This window comes from Myotis daubentonii, chromosome 5 (genome assembly GCF_963259705.1).
Source record: "Myotis daubentonii chromosome 5, mMyoDau2.1, whole genome shotgun sequence".
NCBI lineage: Eukaryota > Metazoa > Chordata > Mammalia > Chiroptera > Vespertilionidae > Myotis > Myotis daubentonii.
Window position 1 is genome coordinate 5,187,432 of NC_081844.1, and position 17,351 is coordinate 5,204,782.

The following is a 17,351-nucleotide window of genomic DNA, read 5'->3' on the forward strand; positions in this document are numbered from 1 at the left end:
TCTTAACAGTAGCAGTACTGACGCTGTGAATAAACTCTGCACTGTGGGGGCTGTGCATTGCAGGATACTTACTAGCATCTCGGAGATGCCAGGAGCACTTCCCCAGTGTGACAACCAAGAGATGCTTCCAGATAACTGCCAAGTGGACGCAGGGGAATAAAATCACCTCTGGCCGAGGAGCACTGCTGGATAGCATACTTTTTATAGGGTGACACAGAGGCCAGGTGAGCAAGATTTAAGTCTTTATTATTAACTCCCAGAACAGATTAAGTATAAGCACTCTACTGTTACACTGCCTATAATCTAAAGCACGGCAACAATATTGTTAGGTTTATAAAAATAAGCGTTAAAAAATAAGGCTACCAACCAGTTGGTCTTGTTCTGTCTGGTTCTTGTAACATAATCCAAGATCTTGGAGGTGGTTGTTCTGTTGAAACTAGTAGAATATTAAACACAAAATTAAGCAATATTCTTACATGTCTTCCTAAAAAAATGGTTTAAATAAATGACCACTTACTTCTTTTTGCAGTACCTGCCAAATTATCAAGCAAGTAGTTAAGTAGCCTTTTTGTTCCGTCTGGTTCCTGATAGAGGTTCAATATATCCAGGGTAAGTGGATTTCCTGGAAATATTTTTAAAATGGATAAAATAAAACCAAGTCAAATACTAAAATATTTTAAAATGGAAAAACATACCTAAGTTATCAGGTCATCTATAACAATGCATATAGTTACTAGTAACATACCAAACCAGAAAAAAATATTTATTTATGTGAAGAGTAGAAATTATTTACACCATCTTCTACAGAGGTATCCAAAACTTATTATTAATGGATGATGCCAATGTAGAAGATACCTCCTAGTGCCCTGCCTTATCAATACTTTCATAATGATCTGAAGCAAGTGAAAATGGATTGGGAGTGTGGAGAAGGACTGGGCAAGGGAAAATAATAGCCAATATAATAACAAGAAATTTCCTAAAAAACATATGTAGTCTGGCCCCTAGATTTAAAAAAAATTCTACTGAATAAAGTAACAAGATAAGGCAGACAAGATTGTCACTAAAGAAGGGGAAAAAACCCAGGGCTGTGAGCCATCCGTAAATTCAACAACTATTTCTTAAGTGACACAAAATGAAAACAAAAGCAAGAGTCTCAATCCTCTCAGAGGGACTTCTTATGCACATAGGAGGTTGGTAAACATTAAAACTATTTAAGATGAAATGCCCTGCTCTTGAGATAGTCGAGTATCCTTCATAACAGCTGAGTTACCCCTGTTATAGAAGTTCCCAAATTATTTTTGACATTAATTAACATATAAGATCTCTTTAATTTTAATATTCTAGGATTCTAAGAATTATAACAGTAAAAATGTGCTCCTATAAGTGTAGAGTATGTCTTTGCAGGAGGACAAGTTACAGCACTATCATATGTGTACAGTCCTTGATAGCGACCAAAGCTCTGAAATTTTTAGTCACAATCCTCAGGTATAGTCATAACCTGAGAGTTGCTGTAACCACTTGTTAAAGAAAGCTTGAGAAAATGAAGTCAACTAAAAAGTCTCAGTACCATGTAAGCAGCTCATTATAACTACACCAAGAATAACGTTATCTTTTTACTACTTTCTAGTGCAAAATATTTAGAGGCAACTACTACTTATAACTATGTGATTCTCCCTTCTGAGATCTTTCTTAATAAACTAAAAACCACCCCCACACAGCATCTATATGTGACTCTAATAAATGCAGATGAAGCCAAATGGTGTGTTTCCCCCAATGAATGCTTGCTTTTTGGAATTCATTTAAATGTCAAATTAATCTGCTCTTCATTGCCTGGAAAAGTAATACAGGATGTTCCCTCCCTCCCAAATGTATATACAATGTCTGTAGATTCTATTACATTTTGAAAAAGAAATGTATGTTAATAAACACTGCCTTTATAGTTATTCAAAGTGTGTATACATTTTTGGGGGACACCCTATATATAAGGGTTGGCAAAAGTAGGTGTACAGTTATAATACAAAAATTAATAAATAATACAAGAATAAACTATTTTGCATACTCACAACTGTAAACCTACTTTTGCCCACCCATGTACACAGGGTCAAGTTAAGAACAACACAATTCTGAAATTAAAACATGTTCTTGACGTGAATAAACGAAGTCGCTTCTGGAAAGTAGCCATACTTTCCCCTATTCTTCCTGTTAAGCACCAATAAAATGCCTGTGTCTTATGTATAAACAAACATAAGGCTGAAATGTGGTGAGAAGGCAGAACGGTAGAGAACCCGGACCTAAGAAACATTTAGTGGTGAACTCCATGGGCTTAATTTTTGCCCCATATATCTCAAATGCGGAACTGAGGAAGCCAGCAACACAGAAACACCATCGTGTGCAGGAAAAAAAAAAAAAAAAAAATCCCAACAAAAGCCAAAGGACCAGGAAAGCACAGCCTAACAAGACAAAACCTTCGGATAATAACAGCTCTGCTTCTGCTAGACACCAAAGAAACTTGTGAGAAAGTAAAGAGGAGCCCAAGTAGGTAGCTGGGACTTTTATCCCCTCTGGGTACTAAGACTTCCTCCTCCATCCTGTGGTGTCAGCTCAACCCACAGTAAAGGGGCGGCTCTCCACATCCCTTCTGGGAATGTTAGAGGAGGCCAAGGAGAGGCAAGATTTTTATCATTGCCCAGCAGTAATGAGGTCACCTCAATGCAGTAACTATGGAGACCACACAGAAAGCCAAAACTGCCATCTCCATGCATGTGACCCTCAACAGAGGCTAGGGGGAATCTGAACTCCTACCTCTTTTGGCAGTAAGGAGACAGCGTCCCTAACTTTCCCTGCCAGTGCAGTGTTAGAGAAAGCCAGCAAAACCAGAAGATTTAAATTAACACAACATACTATGAATATGTCCAGTTTCAAGTGAAAAATTACTCATTATACCAAGAACCAGGAAGACTTCAAATTGAATGAAAAAAGACAGATATAAGATTCCAATCGTTATTAGAACGATCTGATAAAAACACTGCAAGCATGAAAAACATGCCTGAGATAAATGAAAAAATACTCAGTAAAGAAAAAGAAAATTTTGACAAACAAAACACACACAAAAGAAATGAAAATATTAAAATAAAAAATAAAATAAAAATCTCAGAGTCATGGAAGCAGAGAACAAAGAGCACACAGCTGAAAAGTACTCAAGGAAATGATGGCTGAAAACTCCTCAATACACCAAAAACTAAAGGAATCCATACCAAACCACATGATAATTAAACTAAGGACAAATAAAAATTTTTGAAGATAGAGAAAAAAAGACACTTACTGGAGGGGGAAAACAATTTGAATCAGAGCTGATTTACTGTCACAAACTACAGTGCCCAGAAGAAAGTGGCACAATATTTTTCAAGTGCTAAAGAAAAAAAAGAGCCGAACCAGTTTGGCTCAGTGGATAGAGCGTTGGCTGCGGACTCAAGGGTCCCGGGTTCGATTCCGGTCAAGGGCATGTACCCTGGTTGCGGGCACATCCCCAGTGGGGGGCGTGCAGGAGGCAGCTGATCGATCTCTCTCATCGATGTTTCTAACTCTCTATCCCTCTCCCTTCTTCTCTGTAAAAAAATCAATAAAATATATTAAAAAAAAGAAAAGAAAAAGGAAAAAAAGGACTATCAATCTAGAATCCTATACTGTGAAAATATCCTTTAGGGATGAAGAAAAAGAATAAAGACATTCTCAGAAACTAAGAGAACCTGTTGCCAATAAATCTACCCTAAAGAACCACTAACGGAAATTCTCTAAATAGAAAGGAAATGATAAAAGATGGAACCTTAAAACATTAGGAAGGGGCTGGGGGAGGGGAGCTTTCCTTACTTTAAATTTTCTAAATCATCTTTGGTGGTTAAAACATTTCTTATAACACTGATTTGTTTCTAAATGTATGTAGAGAAAACATGTAAGACAATTATATCATAAATAGGGGTAAAACTAGAAGGTCATAAAAAAAGTTAAGGTTTCTATACTTCATTCAAACTAGTAAAATGATAATACCAGCAGACTATAATGACTTGTCCTATATAATAAAAGGCTAATATGCAAATAGACCGAATGGTGGAACAACTGAACAACCAGTCACTATGACGTGCGCTGACCACCAGACCAAGGTGGGATGCCGGGTGCTGTCACTGGGACGAGCCTCTGGTAGTTACGGAAAATTCTTTGCTCCCATGCCCCACGGTCCCGCCTGGTGCTCGCACCTGCTTCCAGCGCCCCTCAGGGCTCCTTCACCTCCCCTGGTCCTGAAGGGCGATTGGGGCCAGCAGCTGCCTCTCACACCCACTGCTGGCACCAGCCCTGCTTGCACCCGTAGCCGGTGCTGGTCGCGATCGCTTGGCACCGTCAGGAGGGGTGAGCAGTGGCTGTCAGCCCTGATTGCCCCTGAGGGCTTCACCACCTCCCCCTGCTCCTGAGGAGTGATTGGAGCAGCTGGCAGGAAGGGGACGGGGGGCCACGGCGGGGGCATGGGGGATAGGCCGAGACCCACCCTGTACCCACTGCAGCCTCGCGGCACACACTTCCTTTCAAGGTGCACAAATTCGTGCACTGGGACCCTGGTATATATTTAAAACAATATCTACCGCAACCACTAAAAAGATATACAAATAGATAACTCAAACACACTACATACAAAACAAAATGGAGATGTAAAAAGATGTTCAAGTAATCCACAGGAAACATGACCCAAGTAGATACTGTCCATGAGACACTTACTTCAAATACAACAATATAAGTGAGTTGAATGGCAAAAGATATAAATCATACAAATATTAATTAAAGAAGCAGAAGTGGCTACATTAACATAAAATAAAAGGGATTTCAGAGGAAGTAAAATCACCAGAGTGCCATTATGTAATGTTAAAAGGTCAATCCCCAAGAAGACATAGCAATTCTGGAAGTGTAGTCACCAAGCAGCAGAGCTGAAAAATATTAGGCAAAAACTAATAGAAGTGAAAGGACAATAGAGAAATCTATAATTATAATCAGAGATTTCATTAATCCTCTCTCAACAATTGATAGAACTAGACAAAAAAGTCCACATTGTCATTAATCTAATAGACTCTAGGTTAATATATAGGATCAAATAGAGATTTATAGAACATTCTACCCAATAAAAGACAAATACATATTCTTGTCCAGTGCCCAAGGGACAAACACTAGGGTAGATCATATTGTGGGCCATAAAACTAATCTTGACAAATTTAAAAGAAGCGAAATCATACAGAATGTATTCTTTAGCCACAATAGAATCATATTAAAAATCAATTACTGAAAGACAATAGAAGAATCTGCAAACACTTTGAAATTCTGAATAAGCCATGAATCAAAGAGAAAGTCTCATGGGAAATTTTAAAATGCATTGAGCTGGAGAACCAAGATGGCGGCATAAGGTACAGATCTGTGCGTGCTGCCTCCCACAACATCATTGAAAATAACAACCATAAGACAAAACAGCTGTCATTCAGAGCCATGGGAAAGCTGGCCCAGTGGAAGTTCTACAACTGGAAGGAAAGAAAGAAGAGCACTGAGACTGAGTAGGATATGCAGAGGCGCCAAGAACAGAGGTACGGAGTCATGCGCCAGGCGAGCTGCAACTGGATGTGCGGGTTTTTTCAATCGAAAGGGGTTACAAACTCTCGAATCCACTGAGCTTGTTTGGGGCGGGATTCTGAGATCCCAGACCCCTATGGGGAGAGGCGGGACGGCCTGGCAGTGGGTCGGAAAGCGAGAGTGGCTTTCTCGCGGAGCTGCTTGCCGGCACTAGGGGATGCGGAGACGGAGAGGTGAGGAGTCGCCATTGCTGTTTGCTCCGCCCTGGTGATTCCCTGAGACCCAGCCCTACTCAATTTACATCCCCACCCAAGCTGTGCCAGTGGCACAAAAGGAACCACCTGCGCTTTTGCAGCTTAACCCAACAAACTGCAGATTTCAACTCCTCGCACCCATAAGGGACACATTCAAGAAGCAGAATCAGGTTCGGAGGAAGCCGGAGCCGGACCCGGACCCGGCTGGGCGGGCGACATGGAACCGCTGTACCAGCAAACGCACAAACAGGTCCACCAGATCCAGTCTCACATGGGCCGCCGGGAGATAGCAGACAAGCAGTCTGTGCACTTAGTAGAAAACGAAATCCAAGCAAGCATACCAGATATTCAGCCAGCAAGAATGCCTGGAGATTTTGTCCAGCAAGGAGCCGCCCAACAAAAGACAGAATACCAAACTTCGTGTTGACCAGTTAAAGTATGATGTCCAGCACCTGCAGATGGCTCTCAGAAACTTCCAACATCGGCGATACGCAAGGGAGCAACAGGAGAGACAGCGAGAGGAGCTTGTCTCACACCTTCACCCCCAACGTGGGATGCGGTGCCCCCTGTGAGGCTGCGACGGCCCCTGTGAGGCTGAGAGGGTCCCTGTGAGGCCGAACACAGGGACACGTTGCGGATGGAAATAGCTACATTTTCCATGTGTATGACCCGGCAACAAAAAGCGTACACCTATGGATGAGGGCAGTGGGGGGGGGGGGGGGGGTAAGGGCAGAGGGTGGGGTGGGAACTGGGTGGAGGGGAGCTATGGGGGGAAAAAAGGGGAACAACTGTAATAATCTGAACAATAAAGATTTATTTAAAAAATGCACTGAGCTAGTGAAAATAAAAATACAGCATATCAAAATTTGTGGCTGGATACAGCTAAAGCTGTGCCAAGAGGGAAGTTTACAGCACTAAAAACACATATAGTACAAGAGAAAAAGTTCCAATTCATTAAATCCAAATTCTCATCCTAAGAACCTAGAGAAAAATAACACAATAAGCCCAAAGTAAAAAGAATGAAAATACTAAAGAGCAGAAATCAATGACATTGAAAACAAGAGGAAAATAAATTTAAAGCCATTTCTTTGAAAAGATCAATAAAACTGACAAACCTCTATCAAAACTGACAAAGAAAAAAAGAGAGAAGACAAAATTTACCAATGTTAAAAATAAAAGAGGACATCCAGAAATCGAACAGAATAAAGGAATACTATGAACAACTCAACATAAATTTATCAACACAGAGAAAATGAACTACTTCCCTGAAAAACACAAACTATCAAAACCCAACAGGCAATTTGAATAGCTGTATACCTATTAAAAAAATAAATTCATAATTTAAAAATGACCGGGAAAGAAATCTCCAGGCCCAGATTGTTAAATTGGAAAACTCCACCAAACATTTAACTTCAATTCCACAGACTCTTTTCCAGTAAAGAGATGAGGGACACTTTCAAATTCATTTCATAAAGCTAATATTGCATACAAAAGTCAGCAAAGTATAAAAAATTTGTACACCATGACCAAGTCGGACTTATCCAGGAATTCAAGTCTGGTTCTCAGTATGTGAAAACAATTACCAGGCTAAAGAAGAAAAATTACATGAGCCCTCACCTGATGCATATTAATAAGCATTTGACAAAGGAACAATCATTCATGATTAAAAACTCTCAGAAAAAGAGGAATAGAGAAACTTCCTTAAGTTGAGAAAGAGGACCTACAAAATACCTACTGCTAACATTATACTTAGTAGTGAACACAACACTTTCTTCCAAGTTGGGGAAAAAGAAGGGATATCTGCTCTCACAACTCTCATTCAACAAACAGAGTGCTAGAAGTTCAAATCAATGCAATAAGGCAAAAAAAAGAAATATATAAATATCTATATCTATCTATATCTATATCTATCTATCTATCTATCTATCTATCTATCTATCTATCTATCTATCTATTTTTCCCCCCCTGGCTTGGTGACTCATTTGGTTGAAGCATTATCCCATACACAAAAAGACTGCAGTTGGGGTGCATATGGGAGGCAACCTATCCATGTTCTATATCGAAGCTTCTTTCTCTCTCCCTTCCTCTTTCTCTAAAATCAGTTAAAAAATGAACATATTCTCGACTGAAGGTTAAAACAAAAAGTACACATATTGTAAAGGAAGAAATAAAGTTGTTCCTACCTGCAGATGAAAATTTTTTACATAGAAAATCCCCCCCAGACCGGCGACCTATGAACCAGGTGGTCATGCTTTGGTTGCGGGCTGTCCCCAGTGTGGAGCATGCAGGAGGCAGCCGATCAATGATTCTCTCTCATCATTGATGTTTCTATCTCTCTCTCCCTCTCCCTTCCTCTCTAAAATCAATTAAAACATATATAAAAAAAGAAAATCTCCCCCAATTAAAACGAACTAACAAAAACTCTACAAAAATATTAAAAAGCAACTCCTACTAAAATACAACAAGAAAATATAAAACATCATTGCATTTCTGAGGAGTGAACATATGGACAATAAAACTTTAAATTTTGTATCATCTACAAATACTCAAAAACCAAAACCAAACCAAACCCACAGAAAACCCCAGGTATAAATATAACGAAACATTTACAGGGCTTTTATATACAAACTAGAGTCTCAGTGCACGAAATTCGTGTGGGGTGTGTGTGTGTGTGTGTGTGTGTGTGGAGGGTGTCCCTCAGCCCAGCCTGCGCCCTTTTGTAATCCGGGACCCCTTGGGTAGGGTCCCTAGGCCTGGCCGGTAATCAGGGCTTTCCCTCCTGCACTGCCCCGCCCCACCGCCGCTGCTTGTCATCTGTGCAGCGCTGTCCCCCTCCCCTCCCACGGCCGCCTCCCTCTGTGGGCGGCAGGTGTGGGGTACAATCATTTGACTGGCTTGGGCCTCCCTCTGCGGGTGATCGTTGGCCGGTCCCGCACACCCACCACAGTGTTGCTGGCCAGTGGCCTGGGCCTCTCTGTATGGGGCAAGTGATTGCGGGGTCCCGAGATCGACTGCCCCAAGATCCACTGCCCAGCAGAGGGAGGCCCCGCCCACCTGGCTGGGGCTCCGAGATCAATCAAGGCTTAACTACAACAAGACTGTGCACACAGCTCACAAAGGGGTGCACCAAGAGTGTCCACCTCAGGTAATTGGGGAGGCTGAGCCACTGGGCCCTATAGGACACCTAGCACACAAAGCCACTCTATCAACACAGGAAAGCAGCCAAAATGCGGAGACAAAGAAACATCACAAATGACAGAAATGGAGGAAAGCTAACTACTGGATATAGAGTTCAAAACCACACTTTTAAGGTTTTTCAAGAATTTTCTAGAAACCACCGATAAATTTAGTGAGACCCTTGAGGATATGAAAGAGGACCAACTAGAAATTAAGCATACACTGACTGAAATAAAGAATAATATACAGAGATCCAACAGCAGACAAGAGGATCCCAAGAATCAAGTCAAAGGTTTGAAATATGAAGAAGCAAAAACACCTAACCGGAAAAGCAAAAAGAAAAAAGAATCCAAAAACATGAAGATAGTGTAAGGAGCCTCTGGGACAACTTCAAGCGTATCAACATCTGAATTATAGGAGTGCCAGAAGAAGAGAGAGAGCAAGATATTGAAAACCTATTTGAAGAAATAATGACAGCCCTGACCAGTTTGGCTCAGTGGATGGAGCGTCGGCCTGCGGACTCAAGGGTCCCGGGTTCGATTCCGGTCAAGGGCATGTACCTTGGTTGTGGGCACATCCCCAGTGGGGGGTGTGCAAGAGGCAGCTCATCGATGTTTCTCTCTCATCGATGTTTCTAACTCTCTATCTCTCTCCCTTCCTCTCTGTAAAAAAAATCAATAAAATATATTAAAAAAAAGAAAAGAAATAATGACAGAAAACGTCCCCTACCTGGTAAAGAAATAGACTTATAAGTCCTGGAAGCGCAGAGAACCCCAAACAAAAGGAATCCAAAGAGGACCACACCAAGACACATCATAATTAAAATGCCAAGGGCAAAAGACAAAGAGAGAATCGTAAAAGCAGCAAGAGAAAAACAGTTAGTTACCTACAAGGGAGTACCCATATGATTGTCAGCTGATTTCTCAACAGAAACTATGCAGGCCAGAAGGGAGTGGCAAGAAATATTCAAAGTGATGAATACCAAGAATCTACAACCAAGATTACTTTATCCAGCAAAGCTATCATTCAGAATTGAAGGTCAGATAAAGAGCTTCACTAATAAGGAAAAGCTAAAGGAGTTCATCACCACCAAACCAATATTATATGAAATACTGAAAGCTATCCTTTAAAAGAGGAAGAAGAAGGTAAAGATACAAATTATGAACAACAAATACATATCTATCAACAAGTGAATCTAAAAAATCAAGTGAACAGAGTAAACTGGTGAATATAATAGAATCAGGGGCATAGAAAGGGAGTGGACTGACTATTCTTGGGGGGGAAAGGGGTGTGGGGGATGCGGGAAGAGACTGAACAATAATCGTGCACATATGGATGAGGACATGGGGAGGGGGGTTGAGGGCGGAGGGTGGGATGGGAACCGGGTGGAGGGGAGCTATGGGGGGAAAAAAGAGGAACAACTGTAATAATCTGAACAATAAAGATTTAATTAAAAAAAAAAAAAAGAAGTATAACCTCAGCAATGTATCACCAGAACAGAGGCGTTTGAAACAAAGGCTAGAAAAGCAATGCTAGACTAGGAGTAAAAATAATACAAAGACTAGTAGACAGTTTATAGGTGGACAAGAGAGAAAACTACTCCATGTGCTTAAGAAATTGATGAAGTCTGGGCAAGACTTAGCCCATAAATCCCCAGGCAAAAGGATTCCCTCTTACGGCTTCATTAGACTCAAAGACACACACATACAGTGGGTCCTTGACTTACGAGTGTCCCGACTAACGAGTTTTTCGAGATACGAGCCGTCTCTTGGCCGATATTTTGCTTTGAGTTGCGAGCTAAAATTAGGGTTATAAGCCAGCTTCCGATACCCCACCGCTAGTTAGCGCAGCGAACGTCACAGTGAACGCCACAACATCAGCCCAGCATCACATGTCTCACTCGTTCACTTTTGATTTGACATACGAGTAATTTGAGTTACGAGCTCCATCACGGAATGAATTAAACTCATAAGTCAAGGCCCCACTGTATACACAAACCAAAATAAGCACAAATATGGTAAGTCATACCTTTTAGGCCTAAAGTCTGCAACTGAAACAGTTTCCCCATCTCAAAAGGTAGAACTCGTAACAGGTTGTTATTTAAATGGAGTTCCCTGTTGATGTAAAATTTCCAGGTAGTCAGCAGACATATTAACCTTTAACTAACAGCTAAAATCAACAATATGATTTCTAGAAATATAAGCTCCTAAAATTGACAAAATTTCATATCATATTCCAATGTCTAGTACAGTGCTTCTCAAATCCTATGTAGTAAAACACAAAAACCCAAACTTCTACAAACCAATACATTTGTAAAATACAGGGAAACAATGAGTTGCTAAATAAATGAAATGGGTGGTGGGTGGGGAGACCAAAAAAATAGAAGCCCCAATTTTTTAAGGGTATTAGATTCAAAAGATATAAAATCTCTCTCACATGCTGTATTAGTTTGCAAACTGGCAGTCTAAACAATCATCCTGAGAGCAGCACTGGTCTAGCACATGTAGAGTCTACTACTATACATGTTTAAGAAAGTGAAAATTATAAAAATGATAAAGCAGTCTAATATGTGAATTATTAAAAGAGAATGAAGATGATCATGTAATATCAACTCAAAATAGCTACTGATAGAAAAAAGGTCCTTTAAGTAAATTTGGTTTAGGACAGTAATGGCAAACCTTTTGAGCTTGGTGTGTCAGCATTTTGAAAAACCCTAACTTAACTCTGGTGCCGTGTCACATATAGAAATTTTTTGATATTTGCAACCATAGTAAAACAAAGATGTATATTTTTGATATTTATTTTATATATTTAAATGTCACTTAACAAAGAAAAATGAACCAAAAAAAATGAGTTCGCGTGTCACCTCTGACATGTGTGTCATAGGTTCGCCATCACCGGTTTAGGAGAAAGGATCATAGTATATACTCAATAATTAAACCTAAAAAAATGTAAAAAGGCTGGACTGAAGACAGCAATAGAGTAAGATACAGTATGTACCAGTTAGGCTGAGTTGTTTTTTAGTTGTTATTTCAAATATCTCTAATCTCAGCCTTGGCAGGTAGGTTTTACAGCAACTTTACAGATGAGGAAACACTCAGTGAGGTTAAGAAACTTGTCCCAAATCACACAAGTTGAAAATGGCAAAGTCAGGATTCCTAACTGAACTCTGTGCAACTCCATATCCCATCCAATCCTACACTCCAAACTATAGTCCCCCAATTCAATGCCTAATTCTAGCTTTTCTCAAGTCCAGGCTTTATTACTATCATGCATACATGCCCTGAAATAACGAAAAAGGTTTCACTAACTGGCAATGGTTTCCTGAGCCCTGTATGAAGTGCCCATAATGTAGTGGGGGGAAAGCACCAGAACTGTCATAGGTGACTGCACATGTGAGATTAACACAGTGCCTTCTATTTGTTTACCCCCATTTGTTAAGAAATTTTGACTCAAGAATAAAGTATATTATAAAAAACAGCAATAAAACAAATTTTAGACCATGGATTTCTTGATTTATTATTTATTAGTTGACATTCAATTTTCTAAGAAAACCTTATATAAAGGATAGTTATATTTACTTTTGGTCAAATACCATCAAACTGAGTATTGTTTCTACTAAGGTAAACACTCTCTTTTGTTTTTAGGGGTACACAGTTAGGTACTAAGTTGAATCTGCATACCTGAGTGATACCATGTTTCCGAGTTCTGCTGGTAAACTCCGGATTTTGTTTGAGGACAGGTCCAGATACGCCAGATTGTGAAGCCTGGCAATGTCTGAAGGAATACGGGACAGGAAATTGTCACTCAGATGCAAAGCTGTCAGGTGAGTTAGTGACCACAAAGATGAGCTTAAGCTTCTTACTCTTCCTGTAAAAACAACAAAAATAGGGGACAGATGATAGTATTCTCTATAATCTCATAAGCATACAGAATTCTCTATAATCTCATAAGCATACAGAATTAAAACAGCAATAAGTACCTATCAATAATAACCTTAAATATGAATGGATTGAATGTTCTAATCTAAAGATACAGGGTAGCTGAATGGATACAAAACCACGACCCAATTATGTGCTATCTACAAAAGACAAACCTCAGAACATCAAAGACACACAGGAGGAGAATGAAGGGATGGAAAAAAAAATTTCCACACAAATGGAAATGAAAAAAAAAAAAAGGCTGGGTAGCAATACTTGTATCCGACAAAATAGACTTCAAAAATGAAGGCCACCACAAGAGACAATGGTCAGTCACTACATAATACTAAAGAGATCAATTGAACAGGAGGATATAACCCTGATAAACATATATGCACCCAATATAGGAGCACCTAATATATAAAAAACTTCCAGAGGACTTTAAGGGAGATGTGGACAACAATACAGTCATAGTAGGGGACTTTAACACCCCGCTGACTTCACTGGATAGATCTTCCAGACAAAAACTTAATAAGGAAACACTGAATCAGATGGATTCAATACACATTTATAGAACACTAGAGGCCCAGTGCACAAATTCATGCACATTGAAAGGAAATTAATTAGAAGAAATATTTTAGAGGCTGGGGAGAAACCACGGGAGGGCTCCAGGGCATGGCTGTGCCAGTCTTGCACAGTCCTGATCAGCTGGACCCCAGCAGCAAGCTAACCTACTGGTCGGAGCGTCTGCCCTAAATGGTCAGTGCACATGATAGCAACTGGTCTAGCGGTCGACTGCATGGTTGACCCATTGGTCGGACACTTGGTATACTAAGCTTTTATATATACTAGAGGCCCGGTGCACAAAAATTTGTGCACTGGGGGGGGGGGCCGGTCCCTCAGTCTGGCCTATGCTCTCTTGCAGTGTGGGACCCCTTGGAGGATGTTCACCTGCTGGCTTAGGCCCGCTCCTTGGGAGCGGGCCTAAGGTGGCAGTCAGACATCCCTCTGGCAGCCCAGAAGCCCTAGGGGAATGTCCACTTGCCAGCGGGGAGCAGGCCTAAGCTGCAGTCAGACATTCTTAGCGCTGCTGAGGAGGCATGAGAGGCCTCCGCCATCACTGCTGTGCTGGCAGCCATCAGCCTGGCTTGTGGCTGAGCAGAGCTCCCCCTGTGGGAGCGCGTTGACCACGAGGGGGCAGCTCCTGCATTGAGCATCTGCCCCGTGGTGGTCAGTGTGTGTCATAGTGACCAGTCATTCCCAGTTGTTCTGCTGTTAGGGTCAATTTGCATATTACCCTTTTATTATATAGGATAGATTTCACATTCCAGATATGGAAATTCATAGTACTACAGGCCTACCTCAAAAAAAAAAAATAGAAAAATCAACAATAGATTATTTAAGCCTACAACATAAAGAATTAGAAAGAGAACATCATGAAAAACCTAGAACAGTGATGGCAAACCTTTTGAGCTCGGCGTGTCAGCATTTTGAAAAACCCTAACTTAACTCTGATGCTGTGTCACATATAGAAATTTTTTGATATTTGCAACCATAGTAAAACAAAGACTTATATTTTTGATATTTATTTTATATATTTAAATGCCATTTAACAAAGAAAAATCAAAAAAATGAGTTCGCGTGTCACCTCTGACACGCGTGTCATAGGTTCACCATCACTGACCTAGAATAAGTAGAAGGAAGGAAATAAAGGTTAGAGTAGAAATAAATGACAGAAATTAAAAAAACAATACCCCCACCCCCCCAAATCAATGAAACCAAGAGCTGGTTCTTTGCAAGGATAAACAAAATTGATGAACTGTTAGCCAGACTCATCAAGAAACAAAAGAGAAGACCCAAATAAATAAAAAATCATAAACAAAAGCGGAGAAGTAACCACTGACACCATGGAAATACAAAGGATTGTAAGGAAATACTATATGCCAAACAGATGGACAATGTGGATGAAATGGACAAGTTCCTAGAAAAATACAATTTCCCAAAACCAAATCAGGAAGAATCAGAAAACCTGAATAGGCCAATAACAACTGATGAAATAGAAGTAGTAATAAAAAAACTCTCAGCAAACAAAATCCCAGGTCTGGATGGCTTCACGGGAGTTTTACCAAACATTCAAAGAAGAACTAACACCTATACTCCTCAAACAATTCCAAAAAAATCCGAAAGGAGGGAACACTTCCAAACTCTTTTTATGAGGCCAGCATTACCCTAATTCCAAAACCAGATAAAGACACTACAAAGAAAGAGAATTACAGGCCAATATCCCTGATGAACATAGATGCTAAAATCCTCAATAAAATTCTAGCAAATCAGATCTAGCATTACATTAGAAAGATCATACACCATGACCAAGTGGGATTTATTCCAGGAATGTCGGGCTGATACAATATTTGCAAATCAATAAACGTGATACATCACATAAACAAATTGAAAGACAAAAAACACATGATCATATCAACAGACACAGAAAAAGCATTCAACAAAATCCAACAGCCATTTTTCATAAAAACGCTCAGCAAAGTGGGAATAGAGGGAGCATATCCCAACACAATAAAGGCCATATATGACAAACCTACAGCCAACATCAGACTCAATGGGCAAAAACTAAAATCATTTCCCTTAAGAACAGGAACATGACAGGGCTGTCTGCTTTCACCACTCTTATTTAACATAGCACTGAAAGTCCAAGCCATAGAGATCAGACAAGAAGAAATAAAAGGCATCCAAATTGGAATGGAGGAAGTAAAACTCTCATTTTTCCAGATGACATGATATTGTACATAGAAAACTCTAAAAACTCCACCAAAATACTATTAGATTTAATAAATGAATTTGTCAATGTAGCAGGATACAAAATCAACATCCAAAAATCGATGGCTGTTTTATATACCACTAATGATTTTCAGAAAGAGAAACAGAACAAGCAATCTGATTTACCATTGCAACAAAAATATTAAAATACTTAGGAATAAACTTAACCCTGTATTCGGAAAACCACAGGACGTTGAAAAAAGAGATAGAAGATATAAACAAGTGGAAGAATATGCCATGTTCATTGATTGGTAGAAGCAACGTCATTAAAATGTCCATACTAACCAAGGCAATCTACAGATTCAATGTAATCCCTATTAAAATAGCAATAGCATAGTTCACAGAGCTAGAACAAATACTTCAAAAATTTATATGGAACCAAAAAAGACCCCGAATAGCCACAGGAATCATAAGAAAGAAGAACAAAGTTGGAAGAATCACAATATCAGATTTCAAGTTATACTACAAAGCCACTGTAATGAAAGCAGCCTAGTACTGGCAGAAGAACAGGCATACAGATCAACAGAACAGAACAGAGAACCCAGAAATCAACCCAAGCCATTACATTTAATTAATATTTGACAACAGAGGCAAGAGCATATAATGGAGTTAAGACAGTCTTTTCAATAAATGGTGTGGGGGAAAATTGGACAGATACAAACAAATCAAACTTGACTATCAACTTACAAAATACACAAGAATAAACTAAACATGGATAAAAGACTTAAATGTAAGTTGTGAAATCATAAAAACCCTAGAAGAAACCATAGGCACCAAAATCTCAGACATCCCTCATAGCAATATGTTTATTGATACAGCTCCTAGGGCAGTGATGGCGAACCTTTTGAGCTCGGCATGTCAGCATTTTGAAAAACCCTAACTTAACTCTGGAGCCATGTCACATATAGAAATTTTTTGATATTTGCAACCATAATAAAACAAAGATTTATACTTTTGATATTTATTTTATATATTTAAATGCCATTTAACAAAGAAAAATCAACCAAAAAAATGAGTTTGCGTGTCACCTCTGACACGCGTGTCATAGGTTCGCCATCACTGTCCTAGGGCAATGGAAACTAATAAGAAAATAAACAAATGGGACTACATCAAAATAAAAGGCTTCTGCACAGCAAAAGGAACCATCAACAAAGTAAAAAGGGAGTCCACTGTATGGGAGAACATATTTGGCAATGATACATCTGACAAATGGTTAATATGCAAATATATAAGGAAGTCATACAACTTAATAGAAAAGGCAAACAATCCAATTAAAAAATGGGCAAAGGACCTAGCTAGACACTTCTCCAAAGTGGACATACAGATGGCCAAGAGACATATGAAAAAATACTCAGTCACTCATCATCAGGGAGCTGCAAATTAAAACGACAATGAGATATCATGGTCAGAATGACTACCATCAACAAATCAACAAATGACAAGTGCTGGCAAAGATGTGGAGAAAAGGGAACCCTAGTACACTGCTGGTGGGAATGCAGACTGGTACGGCCATTATGGAAAACAGTATAGCGTTTCCTTAAAAAATTAAATATGGAACTGCTATTTC

The 17,351-nt window shown here is 39.7% G+C and overlaps 1 protein-coding gene across 4 annotated transcripts in view; it reads right to left on the bottom strand.

Moving 5' to 3' along the window:
- The window catches only part of CNOT6 (CCR4-NOT transcription complex subunit 6), a 68,020-nt gene that overhangs the window by 20,287 nt on the left and 30,382 nt on the right, over nt 1-17,351 (bottom strand). For 3 of the 4 annotated variants that reach the window (XM_059695637.1, XM_059695634.1, XM_059695635.1), the window contains exons 3-6: nt 12,716-12,902; nt 11,061-11,146; nt 518-622; nt 368-436 (exon numbers count right to left, since the gene is read on the bottom strand). In XM_059695637.1, coding sequence (XP_059551620.1) covers nt 368-436; nt 518-622; nt 11,061-11,146; nt 12,716-12,902 — 447 coding nt within the window. The remainder of the gene's footprint in view (nt 1-367; nt 437-517; nt 623-11,060; nt 11,147-12,715; nt 12,903-17,351) is intronic. The other variant, XM_059695636.1, reaches the window with a different exon arrangement.